Below are 25007 nucleotides of genomic sequence, written 5' to 3'. Positions count from 1 at the left end.
GACCTACCACAAGGAACAATTACTATAAAAAAAATTTTAGGCGCGTTTTGTGAAAAAAAATTTTATGAAAAGGGAAAAATGGCAAAAAAAAAATTCTAGCATGCAAATGTGGGTTGGAAAAATCAAATATGCATATGAAAAAATCAAATGATGGGGAAAATTAAAATTTTGAAAGGGAAATATGAGATAACTACCAATTTTACCTTTCAGCGAAGGGCTCACTATTTTGAGTCTTATGAGCGGGACTCTTCTCTGTCATGTTTACCCGTCAGCATCCCATCTTGGAGAAGTGGATGAAGATGCTAGTTCCACGTTTCGCCACACCTTCTTGGTCTTCTTAGGTTTTGTCGGTGCGGTCGGTGGTTTCTTGGATTGGGGCTGTAGCTCCTCCCACTCCCCGTGCCAGTCATCATATTGATGGATCAGGTAGCATTGCTCCTCCCTTGGTTGAAACTTGAAAATCATATTCTTCCTCCCAGTGCGGAAGCGGATTTCTCCAGCTCCAACATTGATCCTTGCCTTAGCGTCATTTAGGAATGGTCGCCCAAGAATGAGTGGCATCCCCAAATCGCCTTCCATATCGAGGATCAAGAAATCTGTGGAGACGTAGGAACCTCGGATTTTCACTGGAAGATTCTCTACTATTCCCTCAGGGTATCGGATCATCGATTCGGCTAGCTACAACCTTATCAAGGTGAGGGAAAGAGTAGGATAGTTCAACCTTTCAAACATTACCTTGGGCATGATGTTGAGACTTGCTCCAAGGTCGCAAAGGGCCTGCTCAATGTAACAGCCACATATCAAACAGCTGATCGTCGGGTATCCTGGATCTTCCTTGCTTGTTGCTACTAGTTCATCCCACGATTCTTTCCTTGGTGTTTGGGCTTTTCATGCATGGTTAGTAACACATGGCCTTCGAGATGGCTTACCCCATCTAGCGGTCACCGCACTAACATTTTCACGAGAAGACTCGGGTTGCGCTGGGATCTTCCCGATCTCAGCAGAAGGAACAGCAGCGACCAACTGGGCTAACTGGGTTTCTAGCATTTTGTTAAAACTCAGCTGGTTCTTGAAAGGAGAAGAAAGACCATCAAGTTTAATGTTGAGGCTCTCCATGGTTTTCTCATTGGCAGCTAACTTTTTAGTGAAGCTTTCATTGACCTTAGCTTGCCCAAAAATGAGATCTCTGAAGAAGGGTTGGTTTGGATTGAAAGAATTATCGTTATTACCTCCTTGGTAAGGGCATTGCTGATTCCACCCTTGGCCTCCTTGTGGACGATATCCATTGTTGTTGTCATTCATGTACAACACGTCTTCTTGAGTCTTAGGGCAATTATTCCCTGAGTGTCAAGTATTTCCACAAACCTCACATGTCATGTGAGAATCCATAGCTTGGATGGTGTTGGACATGGCAGCTTTCTCTTTGGTGTAGTCATCCAATCTCTTCATGAGGCGGTCCATCTTAGCGGTAAGCTTGTCCGCTTCCTTGACGGTATGCGTACCTCTCTAACAGGGTTGCAGTCATTCATAGCTCCACCCTTGGTTAGAGACCATCTTCTCGATGAATGTTCTGGTAGCATCAATGGTAAGCGAGAAGAAGGCTCCTCCAGCGGTAGCATCAACATGGCCTTAGGCTATCAGAGTCAACCCATTGTAGAAATTCTGAAGAATGAGTCAATTATCCATCCCGTGGTGAGGACAGGCCAGGGTGTACTCTTGAAGCCTTTCCCACACCTTGGGAATTGACTCTGTAGCTGCTTGCTGGAAACTCAAAATCCTTCCACGAAGGGCATTAGTTTTGCCCCACGGAAAGAACTTCATGAGGAATGTCGTCGAGCATTTGTCCCATGTATTAATCTCCGAACGGCTTGCATAAAACCATTGCTTCGCTCTCCCAAGAAGAGAAAACGGGAACAATCATAGACGAATAGCATTTTCACTCACCCCTCTGATGGTGAAGGTGCTACAGAGCTCAAGGAACTATTGTAAATGGGCGCTTGCGTCCTCATTGGCTTTCCCATAGAATGGGCTACCCTGCACCATGGTAATGAGACCCGTCTTGATCTCAAAGCTTGCATTCCCTGTGTCCACCTCAGGGCCTTTCAGCACCTGAGAGGTTAAAGGAGCGGAGTACTCATGAAGAGTCTTCTGGACCATTGTGTTGGACGTAGATGGTGCAAAGTAAGCTGGGTCGACTGCCGAGAGAGTAATATGAGGAGGAACGACAAGAGATCGTACCCTTCTCATAAGTGACTCCAGATTCTCAGTGAAATTAGTCGGCAAGTCAAAACTAGTCAAACGTTACCTATCTTCATGTCAAAGATAGAGAAGACATACCAAGGTTAGCCTATTTGAGTAAAGATCTACCAACTATGAATATAAACATATACAAAGTAAAAGCTTTTAACCAGTGCCTTCCCCGGCAACGGCGCCAGAAATGCTTGTTGGTATATTTAACGATCACGAATAAATCCGCAAGCGCACGGATATACCATTGTAGAATTTCACCCAAGAGTATTCTCAATGGTATCTTATTTCCCAAAGGAAGGCGGGTAGGTCAAAAGAGTTTACTATGCATATGAGTATATCCTAGATGGTTAGAGACAATACTCAAGGCAGGGGTAAGATAGATAGATAGATAGATAGTGTGACACACACAGGAATCATCTCAAGTTAACTAAGCTAGTGAGAAGGAATAAGAGTTAACTATAGGTTCATATATACTTCCTATATACTGCACAGATCATACAAGCATAACATACATACACATTGTATAGAACTCAGCCCTATACACCCAGGCACACACAGGGAGATAGTACCCGTGCTGGTTCCGCCCAACACAGTTACTGCTAATTTCTGAACTCCTACATCGTACCTGAACGTGGGGGATCACGAAGGACCAATAGGGCTATCGCCACCTGCGGCCTACCCCTAGCAATCCATGGGGCAAACTCATATCCAATGAGGCTAAGCAATACAAGCACCATGCTTGCATTGTTAACAACACTCCAGCCGACCCAAGCTATTGTGACAAGGGCTGAAGCTGCCATAGAAATAGCCATTGAACTGATGCTGTAGCTCATATGAACCCGTTGGGTTGAATCTCGATCTTTCAATGGGAGAAGGGGGATAACTCGATTTGGGGATTGAGATGATGTGTTGGACTTGATCCCCAAAACGTGTTGGATTTTATCTCTTTATTTCCTTGGACCAAAAGTGATGTGGTGGCCTGGTGCAGGATGTTTGGAATACTTGGACTTAGCCCCCAATCAACTTTTTTGGTCCTCCATGCCTTCCATATGTGTTTAACACTCTTTTTGATCAATGTATGTATTTCTGAAAATGACAATGAACATACATCATGGTGGAGGTCAATTTATCAAATGTATCAAATACAATCATGATAAAGAATTATCTCACCTTTGAATCAAAAGTTGCCAATGTGGTTGTATCTGAGCAGATGACGTCCTCATCAGTAGCATAGATCAACTAAGCTATACAATATATATATATATATATATATATATATATATATATATATATAATTAATATGCACATAGAGTATAAAATATAGCATGGTCTCAAGGCATACATGGACGTATATAAGCATATACTACAATAGCAAGGGTATACGACTAGAATACGAGCGTATAAGCCTAGCATATTAACATAGCAAGGGTATATATCTAACTCATGCATATGAGAACCAAACACAACACTATATAAAGAAGATGTATATTTTGAATAGAATAAAGTCAACCTTGGAATAAAGATATAAGAGCCATACACTAGACTTCAAGGAGACTTGGAACTTGAAGTAGACCTACTCTAACCTAACCCCATTAACTTGGAAACTAAGAGGGAGAGAGTGAATCAGTAGTTGTGTGTGTGTCCTAGAATAGAGCCCCTCCCCTGATATTTATAAGCTCCAAGAGGTGGTTCTGGCATGGGATCTTCGGGAAATATCCCATAACCGATGTAGGGGAATCATCACAAGTCACCACGTGGAAGCAGATCATGAGTGGAGCCAAAGGCGGTTCGGCCGATCCAAGGGTTCGGCCAAACCCCTAGTGATCCCTCTTACAACTGCCTTCGCATGGTAGTCTGACATGTGGGTCCCAATGGTGGTTGTGTGCGTTATCCATGAATTGAGGTAGTTATGGTAGTTTATGGGCCCTTAAATCCATGGGATGCACACGTGGCGACCTCCCATTGGCCAGAAGCATGTTTCTTGTATCCATAGAGGGTGTTTTCTCCATCCTTTTGTGCTTATTCACCTGCAACCAAATATTCTCCAAGGACAAGTGGAACTACATTATTCAAAACCAAATATGCGTTTAAGAAATGCAAATCCTCCTTTATTCTTGAGTATATTGACGGTCATATTTGGTACTTAATGATCATCAACAGCAAGTCATTGACCCCTTCTACATGATGACTAGAAGATGGCTCACTGAAGCTACGTCTGGAACTGGAGTAGTTGGGTCGAGTTGCTATCTCATTATGATAGCAGCATGCTCAAAGCTAGATATTGAAAGGCTCCCTGAATGGGTTATAAAAGCTGGAAGCGCCAACGCCAAGACCATGAAGAATACACATTTAATCGACGACGATGAAGAAAATAGCTACACAGTTGGGGTCACCAATTTTAAACTGCCCGACAGATGACTTGGAATTTATCATGTGGGCAAAATCGACTGGCTAGAAGAGGGAGTATTATTCCCAGCAAAGAAAGACAAAAGAGGGCGAAAAATCAAACAAAGCTCATCCTCACAAGCAGCTCCAGAAGCAGCATGCCACCACCTAGCTCAAGCTACTAGCAGACGGAGTTTCAAAATGCACCAAGCTACGAGGGAGTTTCTGAACGATGGCAGCAGAAGAAATGGTCGGAGGCGCTGGCAGAAGCATGGGTGCAAGGCCCATTTGCACCACACTTTCAGGAGTCGGCACAGCCACCACCACCACCTCCCTATGTTTTTCATGGTTCCAATCCACCATCTTTTCAGGGACCCCCATCATATGCTCCATTGTCTGCTCAGTTCATCCACTTGCCACAGCCTCAGAGAAGTGCGCGCACCATAGGCGCGTACATACAAAGGAACTTAGAAGATGCAGATACTATGAGGCAAGCTGCTGAGAGGATCGAAGATGGAAGCATGAGCATCGCTTATCATTTTGGGACAATGGGAATCCTTCCTCCGGACCAGTACCAAGGTGGCACACAACAGCATTACGAGTAGGGATATCACGAGCACCAGCAGCAAAGGAGAGCCACATTACGACCCACCGGAATACGACCTGGATTAAAGACCAAAGGGACCAAATAAATACGCACACGTGTGGTTTGAGTTTTTTGTTCTTTTCTTTATTTATTTCAGCATGTGTGTTGGGTGTGCATAGTATTTTCCATTTTACTTTTCTGTTTTATTTTCTTTTTATTTTTAGTTTGTGTGTCTATTTCACCATGTCATTCTTAAATAAAATATGTATCACCTAAACCTAATGATATGTGATTAATTGTGATGGTTTAAGTTCTTGTCATGTTGAAAGATGATGATCATTGCCGCTTTGTTTAATTTTTGTACTTGGTTATTGCACCATTGAACTAATGCTCTCTCTAACACAAACTGAAATTGACATAAACACCAACTTATTCTTTTGTGGAGGTTAAGATAATTTGGACCCATATATTTGTTTTTTTGCTCCATCTTTTAAATGGATCAAAGGCTCTTTTATTTTTGGTTACAACTCATGCTGACTTTGTCAATAATATTTTTTTCAATTTCTCTACCCATGCAAAGCCAAATATTTATATCATAATGAGCTATAGATTGCAAAATTTATTTTTAGGTGAATCGATTCAGGATCTACTTCTGTGGTATGATACTTAGAAGCTGGTCATTTCTTTTTATGTAACCTCTTATTGCTATTCTTTCTGTCCATGCATTATGAATTTCTACACTAGAAACCTCGCAAACCTCATTGGGCATCCAAACCTAAACTCAAATATATCATTTTTGTGGCTACCATCATGACCACAACCTATTATTGAGTATGGAAAATATTTCGATGAAGATTTAGAAGATTATTCAGTGCCTTTTTAAGAAAAAAGAAAGATCTGGAGGCAACCACCAGTGCGTGAAATAAAAAGCAAAGGAAACAGAGGCTAGAAGGGGCTAGGCCAATCGGCCTGAGGGTGTCCAAGCCGATCGCCTGGGATGTTCCCCGCTCTGTTGCCTGCGAAATTTGGTGTGGAAATCCCTTCAGAGGAATTAAATATTTCTTTCCAGAAGATCGAAGATTTTGATACTTACATCAGCAGTTTGTGCTTCTTCCCTTTTCATGCTCGAGGACGAGCAACATCTAAGATGAGGGGAGAGTCATTGTATTATCTCTGACTACTGCTGAGTAAATAATATGTTGCAAAGAATTTGAGGAGCAAAAAGAAAAAAATGTGGAAAAAGAAAGAAAGAAATGAGAAAAAGAAAAAGAGAAATAAAATATCCTTAGTTCTTTAAGCTTCATAAAGATCCCAAGTGATCTCAAGATTAAGGATTATTCTATACTGAAAGAAATGAGAAAACGAAAAAGAGAAATAAAATACTCCTTAGTTCTTTAAGCTTCATAAAGATCCCAAGTGCTTTCAAGATTAAGGATTATTCTATACTTATTTTTCCAACCTTGTACAATCCGATTACGAGAACTTCATCTGTGTCTCGCGATCACTCTTTACCCTTGCACATGTCCACTATCTAAATTTGTGTGTTCATTCTCTCTCTCTCCATAAGTAATTATTTTCCATCACCTTTTTGACAAGTCTCAGTAAGATCCATTGTTGATGCTCGTTATTGACACACTTTTAGTGCCATTTAAGTGGAGTTTTCATACATATTCTTATTGTAACCTGCCACTTGGCACCTGAAATAAACCATTTTCGCATATGCATTGTATTTTGGAGGACATTTTGTTTTTGTAGGAAATTGGATCTAAAAGTATATTTTTGGATAAAGCCTCGAACGAGCAATGAACCTATTAAAGACGAAGGCCAGCAGGCTCAGAAAGAGCTCAGGCCGATCGGCCTGGTGGAGCCCAAGCCGATCAGCCAGGGGTCTTCTAGCCTCCTCCAACACTCATTTTTGGCAAGCACTCCTCCAAGATTACTTAAGGGCTTAGTTTGTGAAGATATGGCAAGGATCACTTTGGGATCAAATTGGAATCAAAGAGGATCAAGCGAAGATTTGGAAAGTTATTGAAGACCAATCTCATCTCCAAGCTACCAACATGCTAGGCCTGCATGCACACAAAAATAAGGTTCCCAAATATCAGAGGAGACTTGGCGATGACGGAGGGCACGAGACAACGAAAGGAAGGCCCAGGCCGATCGGCCTAGACCCCCCTAGGCCGATCGGCCTGGGGTGTTCCTTCGCTCGATTGCCTTCCAATTTTTTTCACGCACTCTCCAAACTATAAGTATGCCCAAAATTAATCGGCACATGGTATCCATCCACCAGAACTCGATGAAACCAAAGGCATACACCAAAGGGAGCTGAGGGCCACTGCAAGTCTTTGAAGTTGTCTAGGAAATGATTTAGGCTGACCCTAGCCGCCATGGCCTCCCTGCGCGGTTGTGCTATGGTGGAGTTCAGGAGCTAGTTGTGATCATCAATGGTATGTACTCGAAGGTGATGATCTAAATACATTTATTATATGAGCAATGTTCTTCATGTCATCCGATCTATTAGCGACTTGACACCTCCTTTTATGCTCTTCTATCTATCATGAATATGCTTATTCCTTAGTATAATACATGTTTAGACTATATAGCATGCTTTATATAATCATGGTGATTAGATCTAGTATGATTAGATCTAGTATGTTGATCCTTCTTGATAGGTAGACATGTTCACCTTTGTTCGTGCCCTTAATCTGCCTACACTGATAAGAGAGACCGTGATAGGGTCTACTTCCATGTAAGGTGGGAGGGGTTCGGGAGGTTGATTGGAGGTAGTAGTTTAAAAATTTCTTTGGATGAGATGCATGTTGTGCTTGCCTGTGGATGCGATCAACTTTTGTTCTCATGATTCATCTTTACATCAACGTTACCCTTCATATGCAATCTATGCTTCATGTTAGGATTAGATCTGTTGAGCTAGATAGAAAACCTTAGTTAGTTTGTTGCCGATCATGGATTTATAAACCTTGGATGGAATACTCTAAGGGAAAAACTACGATGATCCGTGAGCTTGTGGTTCACAAACTGGCGCGCTAACTACTGTCAACAAGCTTTTCTAGCGCCGTTGCTGGGGATCAGCAACTCAAACCCTAGGGCGATCTATCTAATTCTTCGGACTAACCCTAATTCTTTTTATTGCATATACTCTATTTTTCTTGTTTGCGCCCTTGAAAGTAGGTAAATACTAGACGCCAAATGATCGAACATGGACTTCATCAAATCTCGACTCACTCTGATAAGATAATAACAACATCAAGCTCAACTCTTTAGCAGTAGGTGCTAACTTTGTTAGTGGCCCAGCATCTGCTATTGAGTCTACACCAACTAAGACAATAGAAATGCTAATAAGCAAGGTATGCCATTGTTTCAATTAAGGCCCTGTTTGGCACAGCTCCACTCCACAACTCCAGCGACTCCAGGAAAAAAAATAGCCAAACACCCCAACTCCAAAACTCCATGGAACTGCCAACTCCATGGAGCTGTAGTACAAATAGGGGTGGAGTTTTGGAGCACCTCTTTTGCTGCTCCAAAACCCCCTCTTTTGAACCTCCTCGTGGAGTTGTGGGTAATTACCCACCACTGCCACTGATTACACAAAAAAAACGTTTCATCTGTTTGCCTCCTTTCCATTCTCCCGTGCTCCTCTGTTTCTTTCCATTCTCCCATGACTTCACCCGCCCCCGCGTGTACCTGCGTCGGCGCATAGGGTTGCGCCGGCAGCTAGCCTTGCCGCTGCCGTAGCCCCTGCCGGCGGCCGGAGCCAGCGCCCCACCGCCGCCGCAGGTCGGTCGAGCCCGCCGCCAGGCGCCCTTGGCCCGATGCCGGTCCGCTTGCCCGCCTAGCCCCGCCGCCAGACGCCCCTAGGCCCGTCGGCGGCCGGAGCGCCCCGCCGCCAGCCTTCGCGCCCCCCTGCCGAGCCCCGTCGCCGGCCTTCGTGCCCCCCTGCCGAGCCCTACCGCCGCCCTTCGCGCCCCCCTGCCGAGCTCCGCCGCCGCCCTTCGGGCCCCCCTGCCAAGCCCCGCCGCCGCCCTTCGCGCCGCTCCGCCGAAGGCCTGGCCGCCGGCCTTCGCGCCGCTCCGCCGAAGGCCCACCGCCGGCATTCGCGCCCGTCCGCCGAAGCCCCTCCGGCGGCCGCCAGTTCGCCCCGCCGCCGAAGATCCCCCGCTGGCCTTCGCGCCCGTCCGCCGAAGCCCCTCCGCCGGCCGCCAGTTCGCCCGTCCGCCGAAGCCCCTCCGCCGGTGAGCTGCTTGATTGCTCCTGCGAGGCGACGGGAGCGCCGGGGCAAGGAAAAAAAGAGGAGGGAATGGTGTGTCGCGGTTGCCGGGCAGCCTTTCTGAGGAAGAAGGAGATGGGGATGGAGAGAAGGACAAGTGGGACCTAAATTGGGGGGTAACAATGGCAATCCACACTGAAAATTGATTTTTTTGGAGCTGAGAGCACCCATCTAGCCAAACACCCCATTTTATTCTGGAATTCTGGAGTGGAGTTGACTCCACCTGGAGTTCTGGAGTGGAGCAGCTCCATCCAGAGCTGGAGCCATGCCAAACAGGGCCTAATTTTCAAGACTAATGTTTCTTAGAGATTTGTTTGTTCAAGTAACAGGTGTTGGTAGCAACCATGTCAAGCAAAGGGAAAATTGGAGGACCTCTCTGCACAGAAGGTGACAATTTGGAGATTGATCAAGACTGTAGGCAACAAGATTAGAAGCACCATGACATTACTAATATTCTCCAGTGGGATGCTAAGGAGCTTCTAATTGAGTGGTGTAATCAAGGAAGAAAACTGCTCAGATCGTCGACACAAAGCACAGGAGCCTCCTCTGATCACGGCACCTTGGTTAAAGAATTATGGAGAAGAAGCATCATTGCCACCATGCTACTTGCTGGTGCAGCAATGGTGATGACTTTGAAGCTAAAGGATGTGTGACATAATGCCTTTAAGACCACAAGATCAAGACCATCAACATCTCCGGATCAATTCATGAGAAGATATTGCTATCATCAAGATTTTGCACGACCTCAGAAGGAAACAATAGAATATTTTTGGATATTCAAAAGTCTCATGAAGTCTACATTCCAACAAATCAAGAATCAAGGCAATCGGAGGTTTCTACAAGCGGTTATGGCCAAATTATCGAACATCACGCATCCTGAAATTAGTTCTAGACAGCATGCAGAGCTAAAATAAAACAGGCATAACTCTCTCATTTGAACTCCATTTTAGATGAATGATCACTCTTTGGAAAGGTAATTTTATAAACTTTTCAATAGATCTATATTTTGGTATATGTTTTGTTCTGAAAGCAGGGGAAAATCTATGAACAATAGGCCGCAGCAAGGCGATGAGAACAAGACAGAGGAGATGAGGATGATAATAATGAAGAGAAGCTTGGGCAATGATTTCATCAAGTGTACATGATCAAATTCATAAACTTAGAATAAAATAAAAACCTCTAGAGCATTGGCACATGAAGACACAAGCAGGCTACATCCAATACAAAGAGATGCTAGAAGGGAACCACGAAGGATTAGAAAAGATAACATCAAGCTGCATGGATACTTTGGATTCTTGCGCAAAGGACCATGGCTTCCCATGAACATTATCGAGGTGAGAAGTCTAGCTATATGACTTTAACTAAAGCGCTTTCGGGAGGCAACCTGTCTTTTTATTTATTTTCTTTACTAAGATGACGGTCTATATTATGCTTTTTAATTGAAACCCTCCAGTAACATTGTACCATTACTCTAACAAATTCTGCAACCACATGTTGTATGCTTAAATAATATTAAGGGAGTACTTTGTTATTTGATTTTGGAAAACTTATAGACCCCTTTTTGTATGCTATTAGTGTTTAGAGTCTTTTTCGTTGTGCCTTTTTAGAGAGAAATATGAAGCATGGCACCACCCCTTTGATTCTAAACTTGTGGCTAGTTAATTTAGGCTAATTTTTATCTTTTAGACGATCCTCATATCATATTGTTTTCCACCTTGCATTGCATTTCATGATTTATTTTGTTTTATAACCATTTGTTAAAATCCTTTTTCACCTAAGCCTTCCTATCAACCCCGCCAAAAACCAGAGCCAACAGAGGTAGGGTTAACTTGTGTTGATCAGCTTGCTGCACCATTCAGATCGGCCAAGTCTATTTCTATCCTTCGTTCTAACTAAAAATTTTGACAAGCCTACCTAATACCCTTAGCCATCTTAAAACCTTAGGTTTTGTTTTTCATAAATAAATAGCCCTTGCTTTTCTCTTTTTTTGAAATCACCTTAGATGGAATTTTTGTACCTGATTTATCTCTTCAAAATTCTTGTTTTCATCCGAAAAAATATAGGATACCTATGAACCACCCTAAGCCTCATTAGTTTGGTTGTTAGGGTTTTTCGATGAATGATTTTCTTGTTAACATTGCTTGACTTGTTATGAAGTGACCAGCCTTACTTTGTCATTCTAAGCAATTCTTTTTGACTCAACTAATAGTAGAACAACATCGATAGTCTTTTCGACTTTGCTAACCCTTGTTTTTACTAACCCTTTTGCATATGCATTTGCATTTGTTCCATCATTCATGTGTTAGCTTGGCTTTCTCCTAAAACTTTTTGATGAATGCTTTCATATCTATGTTAATGCTTAGACGGTATTTTCCTTTTGCAATCTTGTGTAAACGTGGTGTTTAGACTTGATTGTAGACATCATCATTCAGTTTACAAAAACTTGCTAGCTATTCATATTGCATTGGTTGGTTTATAAGCTTTGCAATGCGCTTTATTTTTCTTATGCTGTAAAAAGTTATTGATCTTGGGATAAGCATGGTGTTTGACCTTGGTTAACAATTTTTTTATAGCTATGGAGAATTTCAGCAACCTAGTTGTAAACATGGTGCTTAGAACTTGGTGCAAACATGACCTTTGTTGATGTTCCTACCTATCATTTGCATTCACACTTGCACTCGTGTATACTAATTAGATTTTTGTTTTTATTTTAATGGATTAGCTATGCCACAAGTTAAAGTCTTAGGGAAGTTATTGGTTTGTTGACGATTGCTTCTACTCGCGGCCATCACTCTAGGGGTAGCATGTGCACTTGGATTACTTTACAGGCATGCGAAGCGCTTTCATGAAAGGAAAAGAGAAGAAATTGAAGGACAATAAAAGCAAAAAAACTGAAGAAACATAAAGACAAGCTCCGAACGCGGAGCACAAGGATTTCAATGATCATAAACTGCTTCATCTTCTTCTTCCATGCCTAGCACAATGCTAAGCATGGGGGAGGACTTGGAAGATGAAGATAAAAATGCTATATGGAACACAAGGATCACGGTCGTCAGAATATGCTCATTTTTCTTCTTCCATAACCACAATGCTTAAGCATGGGGAGGCTGCGCTACACTTCATTACAAGCACTGAAAGGATGGTAAATTCTTCCTCAACCTTCTCTTTATCCATCTCTTTCTAAATTCCTGTGTGTATAAGCCTTCAACCATCAACTCGATGCAACCTTTGTATATCTCTCCCTATAATAACATGGCTTCTAGGAGTACAACCTAGTTTTTGTTTTCAATAAATCATGATCACCATCACTTTGTGCTTACCACTATGTTAATAATTTTGGTATACTTATGCTTATGGAAAAATGATGAAGGTTGCTGCTTTGTTTTACCTACACAATATTGTATATGACTTGACTAATTGCTCTCTGTTTAAAGAACTTAAATTGACTAAATACCAGCTCTTTTAATTGTGGAGATTAAATGACTAAATTCTACACCCACAAAATCTATATTGCTCTTTGATTTAAGTTTTCTGATGACCTGATAACTTGATTTGTTTTTATTTAAAATTAATTTATATGCTATCTACATTTGCGAATGTCTTGCAAAGTTCTACCTTCCAGAGCCTATATACATGCATGATCTTTCATGATGAAATCCTTAGATTGCAAACTTATATTTTGATGAGTTGGATTAAGAAGCTGGCTATTTCCTTTGTATAAACCTTTTCCTTGCTAGCCTTTCTGTCCATTAATTGTGAGTTTCTACACTGGAAATTTCACAAACCTCGCTGCGCATCCAACCTAAACCCAAATTATCATTTTTTTTACTACCTCCTTGACCACAATCTATTCTTGAGTATGGAAAAATATTTCGACAAAGATTTAGAAGATTAATTAGCGTCTTTTCAAGAAAATCAAGACCTGGAGGCATCCATCAGTACGGAGAATAAAAAGCGAAGAAAACAGAGGCCAAAAGGGGCTAGCTTGATCGGCCTGGACAACCCTGAGGTGTTTCCCCCTCTGTTCCCTCTGAAATTGGCGTGGAAGTCCCCCCAGAGGAATAAAATAATTTTTTGTAGAAGATCGAAGATTTTGGTACTTACATCAGCAGTTTATCTTTCTTCCTTTTCATGCTCGAGGGCGAGTATCGTCTAAGTATGAGGGGAGGAGTCATCGCATTGACTACTGCTGAGTAAAGTACTATGTTACAAGAAGTTCCGAGGAGAAAAAAAGAAAAAAATGAGGAAAAAGAAAGAAAGAAGAAAGGAGAGAAAAAGGAATGAAAAAGAAAAAATATATAAAGGAGAAAAAGAATAAAATGTTCCTCAGTTCTTTGAGCCTCATTAAAGTTGCCAGTGCTCTCAAGATTAAGGATTGATCCATACTCAATTTCCAACCATGTGCAGTCTGATTACGTGGACTTCACTTGTGTCTCGTGATCACCCTTTGCCCTTACACACGTCCACTATCTAAATGTGTGTGTTTCATCCCTCTCCTCTCCAACATTTATTTTCCATAGCCTTTTTGACAAGTCTTAGTAATCACAATAGATCTCTCTCTTAGTTTGAAAATATTTCATATATAATATTTTGTTAGGATTGTTTCTACCTACCAAGCTCCACATAAGCCTTCCACTTTCATATATGAGTAGAATAGATTGAAAATAATCTAGTATAGGTTTGAGTGACTTGATGAGATGAGTGTTTCCATGAACTTTTGCAAGAGAATTTCACTTATGTTGGATTTGCATCTTTTTGAAAAGCTCTTCATGACGGAAAAATGCAAAGATATGAAGTTCACTTAAGTTCAAGAGCATTGTATTTATTTTTATTGTGGCATGTTCTTTATTTCTAGTCTATCTTCCATGATGAAAAAGTAGCCGATCACAACTTGAACTTTAAATGCGAAATACTTAACAGAGCAATGTGTCTTGTTATGTATAACTGAGTGCAGGGATGACATCGAAGGGCAATGCTGATTTCTTGATTAAGCAAATATCATGGACTTGCTCGAGGATGAGCAAGGTTTAAGCATGGGGGGATTGTTGACGCTCGTTATTGACACACTTTTATCCCTGTTTTTCTTCAATAATGACATGAATTTAATACCTAAACTAATGATCACATCTAATAAACTGGTCATTTTCACATTGCAACATATTTTGGAGGATGTTCTGCTTTTGCAGAGGATTGGACCTGAAAGCATATTTTTGAATAAAGCATTGAATGAGCATCAAATCAGACGAAGACGAAGGCCAACAAGCCTAGAAAGGACTTAGGCCGATCGACCTAGAGGAGCCCAGGTCGATCCGCCTAGGGTCTTCTAGCGCCCCCTGACGCCCATCTTTGGCAAACAATCCTCCTAAATGACTTAAGGGCTATGTTTTTGAAGATATGGCAAGGATGACTTCGGGAGCAAAAAGGAATCAAAGAAGATCAAGCGGAGATTTGGAGAGTTATTGAAGATCAATCTCATCCCAAAGCTACCGACGTGCCAGGCCCACATGCAAGTGAAAATAAGACTCATGAGCATCTAAGAAGACTTAGAGATGAAGTCGAATGCGAGGGGCTAAATGGAAAGCCCAGGCCGATCGGCCTGGACCCTCCCAGGCCGGCCAATTGGCCTGGGGGTTTCCTTCGCCCCCTCACCTTCCAATTTTTGCCACGTGCCCTCTGGACTATAAATACCCTAAAAATCTACCGAGCCCCAACATTGAAGATGATGTACTCGATGTGATGTAGCAGAGAAGCAGAAGGAGCTTGAGGGACACCTCTCCGGAGAGCCGAGGGCCGTGTAGTTGTTAGGGGTTCGCGCAGGCGAACCTTTGCCAGCGTGATCACCCTACGAGGAAGATCACGCTGGAGTTTTGGAGCTAGAAGTTATCAAGATCAAGGAAGGATCCCGGTGGTGATATTGTGATGTACAATCATTCATGGTGAAGTAAAAGATATGTTCATGTTCTTGACGATATAAGTATCTCCTTTGATGGTTTTATGTTTTATCAGGTTTGCTTGCTTTTCAATCTATGAATCAATGAGAAATTGCTTAGGGTGTTCTTTTGATCATGGTGACTAGATTTGCATGCCTAATCTACTGATGAGTATGACACGTTCTCTTGATCGTGCCCTTAACCTGCTTGTGTTGATAGAGGTGATCGTGATAGGATCTTTCTTGTGTAAGGTGGGGGGTTTTAGGATCCGAACTGGAGGTGTAGATTTAAAGATCTTTTTACTAGGATCATATATGTGTTACTTTGCTATCTATGCTCGAAAGTACAACATATGCATAGTCTAGATTGCTCTAGATTGGTTATCTCTGCTCTATTTGTTACCTATCTGTACATGCTTAGCAGATTGGATCTGAATCTCTCATAAACACCAAGTTAATACTAACAATGCTAGTTGAAATATATCTTGTGCTATAAGTGCCACGGATTGATAAACCTTGGGGGAATACTCTGAGGGAAGAGCTACAACTGATCAGTACGCTTGCGGTTCACAACTTGGCATGCTAACAGCTGTTAACAGACTTCTTCCACCTTCTGAACGTCCGCTGGCATTCGCCATCGTGATGATATGATCTAATATCTATTTCTCATCTTGTGGAGGCCTTGGCTAGGTGAAAAGGCAATGAATGGATGACCCCTTGATGTACCCATGCAAGGGGCTATATATACTACCAATCTGCATCAGTTGAGGTGCCTTCTTGACAAAGTATGTGCAGACAAACCCTAGGATTATCGAGAACTTCCATCTTGTCAAGGGGGCGACATTTGAGGTTGAAGCAGGCTCAGGTTGATATGCTTGAACTCCCTTAAGCCGATCGGCTTAACCCCTACAGGCCTCAAATGTCCGGCGCTTCATACAAAGATGTAGATCTTTTAAAACTATGCGAGTTTGAAACCAAATTTGCCCCAATCAAAGTTCGGATGAGGAAGATATAGTTCGTGCAAGTAGGGGTGAAAACTGATATATACAGAAATAAATATAGATAGTTATTTTTTTTCTCGAATCAAATATAGATATGAATAGTTTCAAGATGTGTCGAATAATGATATTTGTCCTATTCAAATATTAAATATCCAAATTTGAGTATCCGGATTCGGATACGGTACGAATATTGAGCGTCCATATTCGGATACAAACTATCCATTTGAGTGTTTGAACCCCTTCGGTCACACGAACGGACGGATAACATTAGTATCGCTTTCATCCCTACATGCGGGCCTGCAGTTCAATGTTCATGTTTTCCTTCCAATATCCGAAGTCTGAGTCTAAATCCAACTTGTACAAAAATCAGTTACTTATGTCATATTTCCTATATTGCAATATAATTCAAATATGCAAATATGGGTTTATTTTAGATGCCAACTAGCGTATTAGTATAAGAATTAGTCCAATAATACTAATTAAATGGTAAAAAAAAGTTGTCATTAACAAGCGCTAATAGACGGGGGGGCGGTGCTTGCTCGGTGTTGTCGGCAGCCCTGCGGGGGCGCGACGGTGGTGCATGGGCATGGTCAGGGATGGCGCCCCATTTTTTTCCTTTTTAATTTGTATGGGCGGGTCATGAACCATTCTTAAAAATCACAATTTTAAGTTGCGAAAAACATGAGTAGTTGAACCAGCGGGAATACGATTTTCAACCGACCCTACTAGCTTTTTTTATAGTGCATCTACACCAGCATCCGTCACAACTTTCTTGTCTGCAAACGCTTAGTACATACGTCGTGTCCTGATCCAATTTTTAATTATATTTTTAAGATCATGATTACTAAATGTTAGATTTGTTCGTGTCATATTTATTTAATTTGAAATTTAATATTTTCAACTGTCTTTACCCAACATCAAAAACAGATGCCCGTCGCGTTCATCTTGAACCCGGCACGGCACGTGCCGCTACACTGCACCAAGCCCTCTACGAAGAAGTCATCCTGCCGCACCGGAGTCACACCACCACCCCGCGAACAACACCGCCGATGACCACCGCGCCATCATTAATGGTAAGTTCGTTACTAGTCTCTAGCTCAAATACGGACGGATATACCTACGGATACGAATAAATGAAGTTATTCTTTTTCTTGGACTCGGATTCGGATACGGATAATGCCAGCTGCGTCGGATAAGATATGAATGAATATCGTCATCATATATATCTTACTTTGAGCATTCGGATAAGGATACATAATGAATATCCGATTTCAGATATGGATGGATTAATCCCTCCAAACGGATTCAAATTCGAATATCAAATAGAAATATCCAAATAGAAATATCCGTACAATATCATTTCCCTTAGAAAGAGAGGATTGATAGAGGGCAATTGTAGCCATGCACCTCCCTAAAACAGAGGTCGTCCGTCCCTCGTTACATGTTATTATTTAGATCAATATAGTGACCATCCTATCATCCATTTCATTATTATATACGTACTTCCTCCGTTTCAAAATGTAGGTCGTTTTAATTTTTCTAGATACATATATTGTACTATGTATCTAGATATAACCATATATCTATGCATCTATAAAAATTAAAACGATATATTTTGGAATAGAGAGAGTACATGTATGCATCATCACCTCATTCTCAAAAGTCAACAGATATACACAGATATACAAGAAGAAGAAGGTCCGTCTCAGTATATACTATAGGTATGTGTTATGTATATATGTATGTTGACAAAATTCTCGTTCTCATCTCTGTATACGTACATACATGTATCTCGTGCGACATCTCACCAAAAGAATACAGCAATCAATGATAACTAAATATATAAACACGTCTGGTCAGGCTTGCAGCAAAGCGATAGTAGCGAATTAAGCCATGAGACCGGCGGCGATCAAGACGCCGGCGAGAGCGAAGCCGGTGGCGGTGGCCTTGGTAGCGGCGGAACCGGACGTGGACGGAGAGGTCGGGGCATTGGTGCCGGGAGCGCTGGCCGGGGCGAGGGAGGTGGCGCTGGGCACGACGTCGACCTGGAGCTTCATGCCCCCGGCGCAGTGGCCGGGGATACCACAGATGAAGTAGCGCATCCCCGCGGAGGTCAGGGCGATGGCGTCGTTGCCGGAGGTGTGGGTGACGATGGGCCTGGCGTTGGAGCTGTTGGAGGTATGCCCTAGAGGCAATCATAGAGACGATGATATTCCATTTGTATCCATAATTTATATTGTGTTCATTGAATATCCATTAAAGGCTACTTGAATTGATTTGCAATTATGCGCATTGTGTGTGAAACTCTTTACTTGTATGGTTATTCTAAAGTTGTCCCTAGTTGGAGTTCATGTGAGGACACACATGAATATTAGACTAGCACATGTATTAGTCGATGACTATGTTTCACAAGTCATGGATATGGAGATGTTGAACTAATAATGTGGGCACATGTGGAGACATGTGCTAGGACTGACCCAACACGAGAAGTAGTTCTCTCTTTAAACAACATATACGCTTTGTCCTTAGACCTGAGATTGTCGCATGTATTCAAGATGTGGATCGACCTACTTAGGGGCTATCAAACGCTACGCCGTAACAGGGTAGTTATAAAGGTAGCTTTCGGGTTTGTCAAGAAGCATGCTGTGAAACATGGTCAATCAAGATGGGATTTGCCCCTCTCTGATTGAGAGTGATATCTCTAGGCCCCTCGAGTGATCGGATCCGAAAATGCATGGCCATGCTACATACGGTTAAGAGTTAACCTACAAAGGGATTTCAAATCACAGGATCAAGAAAGAGCGGTCGGCTTGGAGCTAGACCAAATATCGTGAGGCAAAGGGAATAGCATGTATATAATGTTGTGATGGTTCGTCTGATATGATCTTCGCGTGCGTATAGGAGTTGGCACGTCTTGCTAGAGGCCGCTACCGACTATTGGGCCGAGTAGGAGTACTCGGGCCATGTCTATACGTATCCGAACCCATAGGGTCACACACTTAAGGGGCTGGAAGCCCAATTCGGATGTGATCCGAGTTGGATTAGGTTTAGAAGTACTAATGGGCCTCGGACCTAGAGGCCCGTTAGGAACCTCTATGAATAGAGGGGTGGGGGCGCCCTAGGGTTTACACCTTTTTGGCGAAACACATCTGCCGCGCCTCCTACGCCCTCGCCTGTTGCAACTCGCGGATCTAGCAGTCCGGCTTGCGACACTTCCTCCCTGTACGTGTGGATACCTTGGAGGTGTTGCGCCTGCAGCACTTGGACGAGCCGCCGACGAGCCACGACGAGCCGCCGAGGAGCCGCGGCACGAGGGAGATCTTGCTGCACGTGGACGAGCTGCTGAGGAGCTGCTGGACGTCGACGTGATCGACTACGTATGACTACGCTGATCCACTTCGCTGCATCGACGCGAATCTACATCTTCCGCACCAGTAGTACGTCGAGTGGTAATCCCGTGATCCTTATACGGCAGTTTTCCTGGCGCGGTAGAAAATTTTGTTTTTGCGCTAGTGTAGCCTACCTCGTATCCCAACAGGAGCAGGAGTCGTAGTCTGCCTTGCTCACCTCCACCACGTCGTGCGCCTGCGGGGAGTACTTGAATACGATCTGGTCGCCTGGGTGGAACCGCTTGGAGGCGGCCCAGTCGCTGTAGTTGGTCTGAAGGTCCCAGGACCAGCCCGGCTCGCCGATGTTGTAGGTCGCCGCCAACGCCGTGCTGATCACGGCCGCCGCCAACACGGCCGCAAAGGCAATAAGCTTGGCTACCATGGGACAGGTAGTCAGGTAGCTAGCTGATGTAAGGGGTGATAAGAAGCAGAGGAGATCGCCGGCGAGCTTCTTGCAGGCGGTCAATCGAAGGAGCTAGAGCTTGTGATGAATGGATGGATTGGTCCGAGAAATTGGGTGCGTATATATAGCATATATGTGATAGGTGCGCGCCCGCGGTAGGTGGCAAATAGATGTGCGCCGTCAGACGTCGTCAGAGCAGCTTAGGTCTTGTTTAGTTCCCAATTTGGGAGTGGCAAAATTGGCATTTTGCCATAAATGCGCAACTGTAGCGTTTCGTTTGTACTTGTGAATTATTGTCCAAATATTGACTAATTAGGCTCAAAACATTCATCTCACAAAGTACAACAAAACTATGCAATTAGTTTTTTATTTCGTCTACATTTAGTACTTCATGCATCTACCGCAAGTTTGATGTGACGGGGAATCTTCTTTTTGCATAGTGTCAAAGTTGGGAGTTTGGAGGAACTAAACATAAGATGGATGGGCTACGAAATACTACTAGTAAAAGCTATGACCTGTTCAACGGCGTACGCGTACGCGTACCTGCACCCAGTCAGCTGCGTGCTGACCTTTCCATGCATGGCCTGACCACCGTACCACACAGCACAAGTCAACAGGGCCACCAGGGTTGTTGCGTTGTGCAAGCGAACCTGAATAAGCATTCCAAGCATGCGGCTCAGTTAAGTGCTAACTAATTAATCCTGTTGAATGCGTCATAAAGGTAGATCAATCAGTGTGTATCGGATCTAGCTATCGTAATAACAATAACAATAATAATAATATAATTGTAGGTTCGTTATCTCTTTTGATTTTGTATGTAATCATCAACTTTTTTCTCATGCACGAAGAGTGCACATATCTGCAGCTTAATAATTCGCGTGTTCGGTAATCGGTATACCGACCTGGTGACCTGGTGGCACGCCCGTGAGTGTGTATCACTATCGAGGACCAGGGACTTTTGAGGCCGTCGACCATTCTTTTTGTCGTCACCGTGTAGGCAAGCTCGATGGACGAAAAGTCTGTGATGTGCTGTATTTTTTTTCCCAATATTGAAGCCTGAGAACTTTGACAAATGCTCACATGTAACTGTTTGCACGGAGCTATGTACGTCTGAATGCAGCAAACATTTCATGCGGTCAACGTCTTCCAGAAACGCGCGCGGTTTCACTTTTTTTTCCCGTTCTCCTCTCGTTTCTTCCTTTTTTATTTTTTGAGTGATTTTTCTTCACCTGACTGCATTCTCGACGCTGCGTGGTAACGTCGCTGCTCACCCAACCGCCAAAGGAGCACCTCGTGAGTCAGGCGAAGGCCTCAAGAAATAATCTCTGACTGATCTCAGAAAAAAAAAGAAATAATCTCTGACCTACTGCTGAGGTGAGGCCGTGAGGGGAAGGAGAAAAAATTAAACAGAAGGCACGGTATCATGTGTGTAAACTGTTGTTTTATAAAAAAAAAATCAAATCATCACAAAAGATTAGGTGCTGTTTGGTTGGTTGTTTTGTAACGTAATCAGCTCCCAGTGCAAAGCGATTTCGTTTGTTTTTGTTTGGTTACGGGTCTCTGTAATCGATTACCATGTAATCAGATCCCATCATTATACAACTTTGATTACACCCGATGGTGGGATGAATCAAATCCCCGAGCGGCCGAGCTGATCCTGCATAGCCTGCTGCTGTGCTGCAATGCCTGCTGGCTGCTCCTGTGCAGGAACTGCTGCGCTCCAGAGCTTGCTGCTGTGTCGTGGCAGCAGCAGCTGCTGCTATGGCTGTTTTCTATTTGCGTTATACCGGTGCTTTTTAATTACGTTTACGTTTGCGTTAGAACTTGTGAACCAAACACCACCTTAATCTAAGCCATATCAAATCATCACTACAGCGCGTTGGCCCGTTTGGATGACTCATGCCACAGCCACACCGATCTCAGCCACCACTTTTAGGTGGACCCCACAACGCTTGTTTTTCCTTGGCTTCCTCCGCGCCGCACCAGCTATTGCTGCTCGTCGTCGTGCCGCCATTTAGGGGTTAGTGGTTGAAGGTTGGTTTCCATAGCTGCCCGCTCCAAATAAGGTCGTCGATAGTTCGCCGGACGGGCAGGGAGGCGGAGGATGATGTTTGGGTAGGAATCGTAGTGAGGCGTTAAGCTCCGACGAGATTAGTGGCGATGGCGTTGGAGGATAGCGACGGAGGCGGCAGAACGATGCTAGAGCTGAGCAGGCGACGGTGGAGGCAGGGGAGTTCTGCTCGGAGTGTGGAGAACCGGAGATTGATACTGAGATTAGAGGCGGCGGTAGTCGTGGGTGGGGGAGCTTTTTCATAGTGTGGGAGATGGAAGGCAAAAGAAGATGGACCGAAATGGATATTACACCATGAATAGCCACGTTACCAATAGCACTCAGTAACCTTTTTCTTCGAGGCTGTCTATGCGGGCCATGGTGTTTTGTTTGGTAGATGACTCGATTTTTCTTAGTAGTTGGTCTTGCAACCAAAGGCCATGGTGTTTCTTCTTCCTCCGTCCATTCTGCTCCTTCAAGCTCATACTAGATTGATTTCTCTTCTCTACTCTTGCTGCATCGCCCCTGCACCCGCCTTTCGTGCCCTTTCCCTGCCACAACAGGGTAAGATCTCGCCGAAGAGCTGCGCCGGCAGCCGCCGGCAATGCAAGACCCTACCCCGCTTGCGGTAGCGTCATCGTAGCCTCTCTTGCCGCTGCCTCCTGCCACCACCATATGGCCTCCGTCGTCGCCAACTTATCATGTATTTGTCCGAAAAGAATATACATTTCAATTCTCATCATGTAACAATATGCGTTACAATTTGTCATGAAAGTCCTCTATTCTTCGATCGACGAGAGATATATACATGCACCAACATAGTGTGTATATATATATACGAATTTACATACCTATGCATGCATATAATTAATGAACACGTATGGTCAATTCAAATTTCCCTTGATCAGACATGTTACGCTTGCGCGTCGTCGTCGTCGGTTTGCTGCTGCTCATTGGGATCCGGAGCCTCCTCGTCATCGCCCGCGCCTCCACCCGCGACCACGAGATACTCGAGCGCGCTGACGACGTCGCTGATGGCGGGGCGCATGGTGGCATCCTCCTGGAGGCACATGGCCGCGATGGCGAGCGCCTGGTGGAGGCCCTTGGTCGGGTACTCCCCCTGGAGCAGCGGATCGGCCATCTCGGCGAACCGTCGCTTGTCCTTGAACCGCGGCCCCGCCCAGAGCACGAGGTTGTGCTGGTCCGGCTCCCTGGCGGTGTCGATGGCGCGGCGCCCCGTGACAATCTCGAGGAAGACGACACCGAAGCTGTAGACGTCGGACATGGTGGTGAGCTTGCCCGTGAGCGCGTACTCGGGCGCGCAGTAGCCGTAGGTGCCCATGACGCGTGTGGACACGTGGGTCTTGTCGCCGGAGGGGCCGACCTTGGCGAGCCCGAAGTCGGAGAGGCGCGCGCGGAATCCCGTGTCGAGGAGGATGTTGGAGGCCTTGAAGTCGCGGTAGATAACGGGCGGCCGCGCGGTGTCGTGCAGGTACTCCAGGCCCCGGGCGGCGCCCTGGGCGACGCGCATGCGGGTGGCCCAGTCCAGCGGCGGGCGCCCCGGGGGCAGGTCCAGCAGGTGGTCCTCCAGGGAGCCCAGCGGCATGTACTCGTAGACGAGCATGCGGTGGTCGGAGTCGGTGCAGAAGCCAAGCAGCGTCACCAGGTGAGGGTGCTTGAGCAGGCTCAGCATCAGCGCCTCCACCAGGAACTCGCGCGTGCCCTGCACGCCGTTGCGGTCCAGCTGCTTGACGGCCACCTCCGGGCCCGACGACCTGGGGGGCAGGCGGCCGCGGTAGACGGGGCCGAAGCCGCCTTCGCCCAGCACCGACTCCGGCTGGAAGCCGCCGGTGGCCTCGGAGAGCTCGGCGTACGTGAAGGCGCGCGCCGTCACCTTGCCGGCCTTGCCCATCTTGAGGATCTCCTCGGCCACGCGCTTGTGACGGTAGCTCACTGCATCGCATAACATCGTTAGCATTCGTATGGATGGCCATCATAGGTAACGAGACGATCTCTCAGAGGGTGATCAATCGATAAAGTTGGGTACCTGAGTCGGCGACGATCTCGTTGACGAGGGTGACGAGGTTGCTGTAGTCGACGCTGTTATTGCTCCTGATGTTCTTGTAGTCGCCGGGCCGCCGCTCGGGAAGGGGACGATCCTTGTTTGAGGTAACAGAGGATGAAGCCGCCGTGGACGAGGAAGGAACAGCGTGATCACTGCTCTCGCCGCCGGCGTGGTGGGACTGGAAGCAACACAAGATGCCCATCTTCGTCGCCTTGCACGATTTTCTACTTGGCCTCCTTGATTGAGTAATCGATCAGCTACCGGGAATCGACACGAATGCTTGAGCAAATTCGAATCGAATTTGCCCAAGCATTCAGCCCGATCCAATCCTATGGGGAATTGTCTAGAACGACACCCGATGCCGGACGCAATGGCGATGCGGTGGCAAGCCGTGCGCTCCGCCGGCCGGCGAGTGGAGGCGACCGTCAGGCAGTGTAATTGGATCGAGGCTTGGCCCGAGAAGCAGCAGCAGCAACGGACGAATCAATAACAGGCTACCTAGAAAGTGAATCATCCAGTTGTCTTGTTGCCAGCACCCTGGCCGCCAAAACTGGGCCAATATAACTAATGGCTGGCCACAAATAGCATATGGCCGCCTGCATGGCTGTGTGCTTGCAGGTTGTTCTGCTGCTGCTAATTTTGGAACAAAGGCAACGGCTTCTCT

At 44.8% G+C, this 25007-nt stretch overlaps 2 protein-coding genes across 2 annotated transcripts; both read right to left on the bottom strand.

The window, feature by feature from the left end:
* Positions 1-18119: 18119 nt before the first annotated feature.
* LOC117846099 (mavicyanin-like) lies at positions 18120-20404 on the bottom strand. The gene is made up of 2 exons (XM_034727200.2): positions 19973-20404; positions 18120-18621 (listed from the first exon to the last, which is right to left on the bottom strand). The coding sequence occupies exons 1-2, from the start codon at positions 20205-20207 to the stop codon at positions 18323-18325; spliced, it is 534 nt and encodes a 177-aa protein (XP_034583091.1). The 5' UTR covers positions 20208-20404; the 3' UTR covers positions 18120-18322.
* Positions 20405-22984: 2580 nt separating this feature from the next.
* Positions 22985-24894, bottom strand: LOC117844674 (probable serine/threonine-protein kinase PBL23). Its single transcript, XM_034725427.2, has 2 exons — positions 24326-24894; positions 22985-24231 (listed from the first exon to the last, which is right to left on the bottom strand). The coding sequence occupies exons 1-2, from the start codon at positions 24543-24545 to the stop codon at positions 23192-23194; spliced, it is 1260 nt and encodes a 419-aa protein (XP_034581318.1). The 5' UTR covers positions 24546-24894; the 3' UTR covers positions 22985-23191.
* Between the last annotated feature and the right edge of the window lie 113 nt (positions 24895-25007).

This window comes from Setaria viridis, chromosome 2, assembly GCF_005286985.2.
Source record: "Setaria viridis chromosome 2, Setaria_viridis_v4.0, whole genome shotgun sequence".
Taxonomy (NCBI): Eukaryota; Viridiplantae; Streptophyta; class Magnoliopsida; order Poales; family Poaceae; genus Setaria; species Setaria viridis.
The sequence above is the reverse complement of the archived record's forward strand: the minus strand, read 5'-3'. Positions and strand labels throughout refer to the sequence as shown.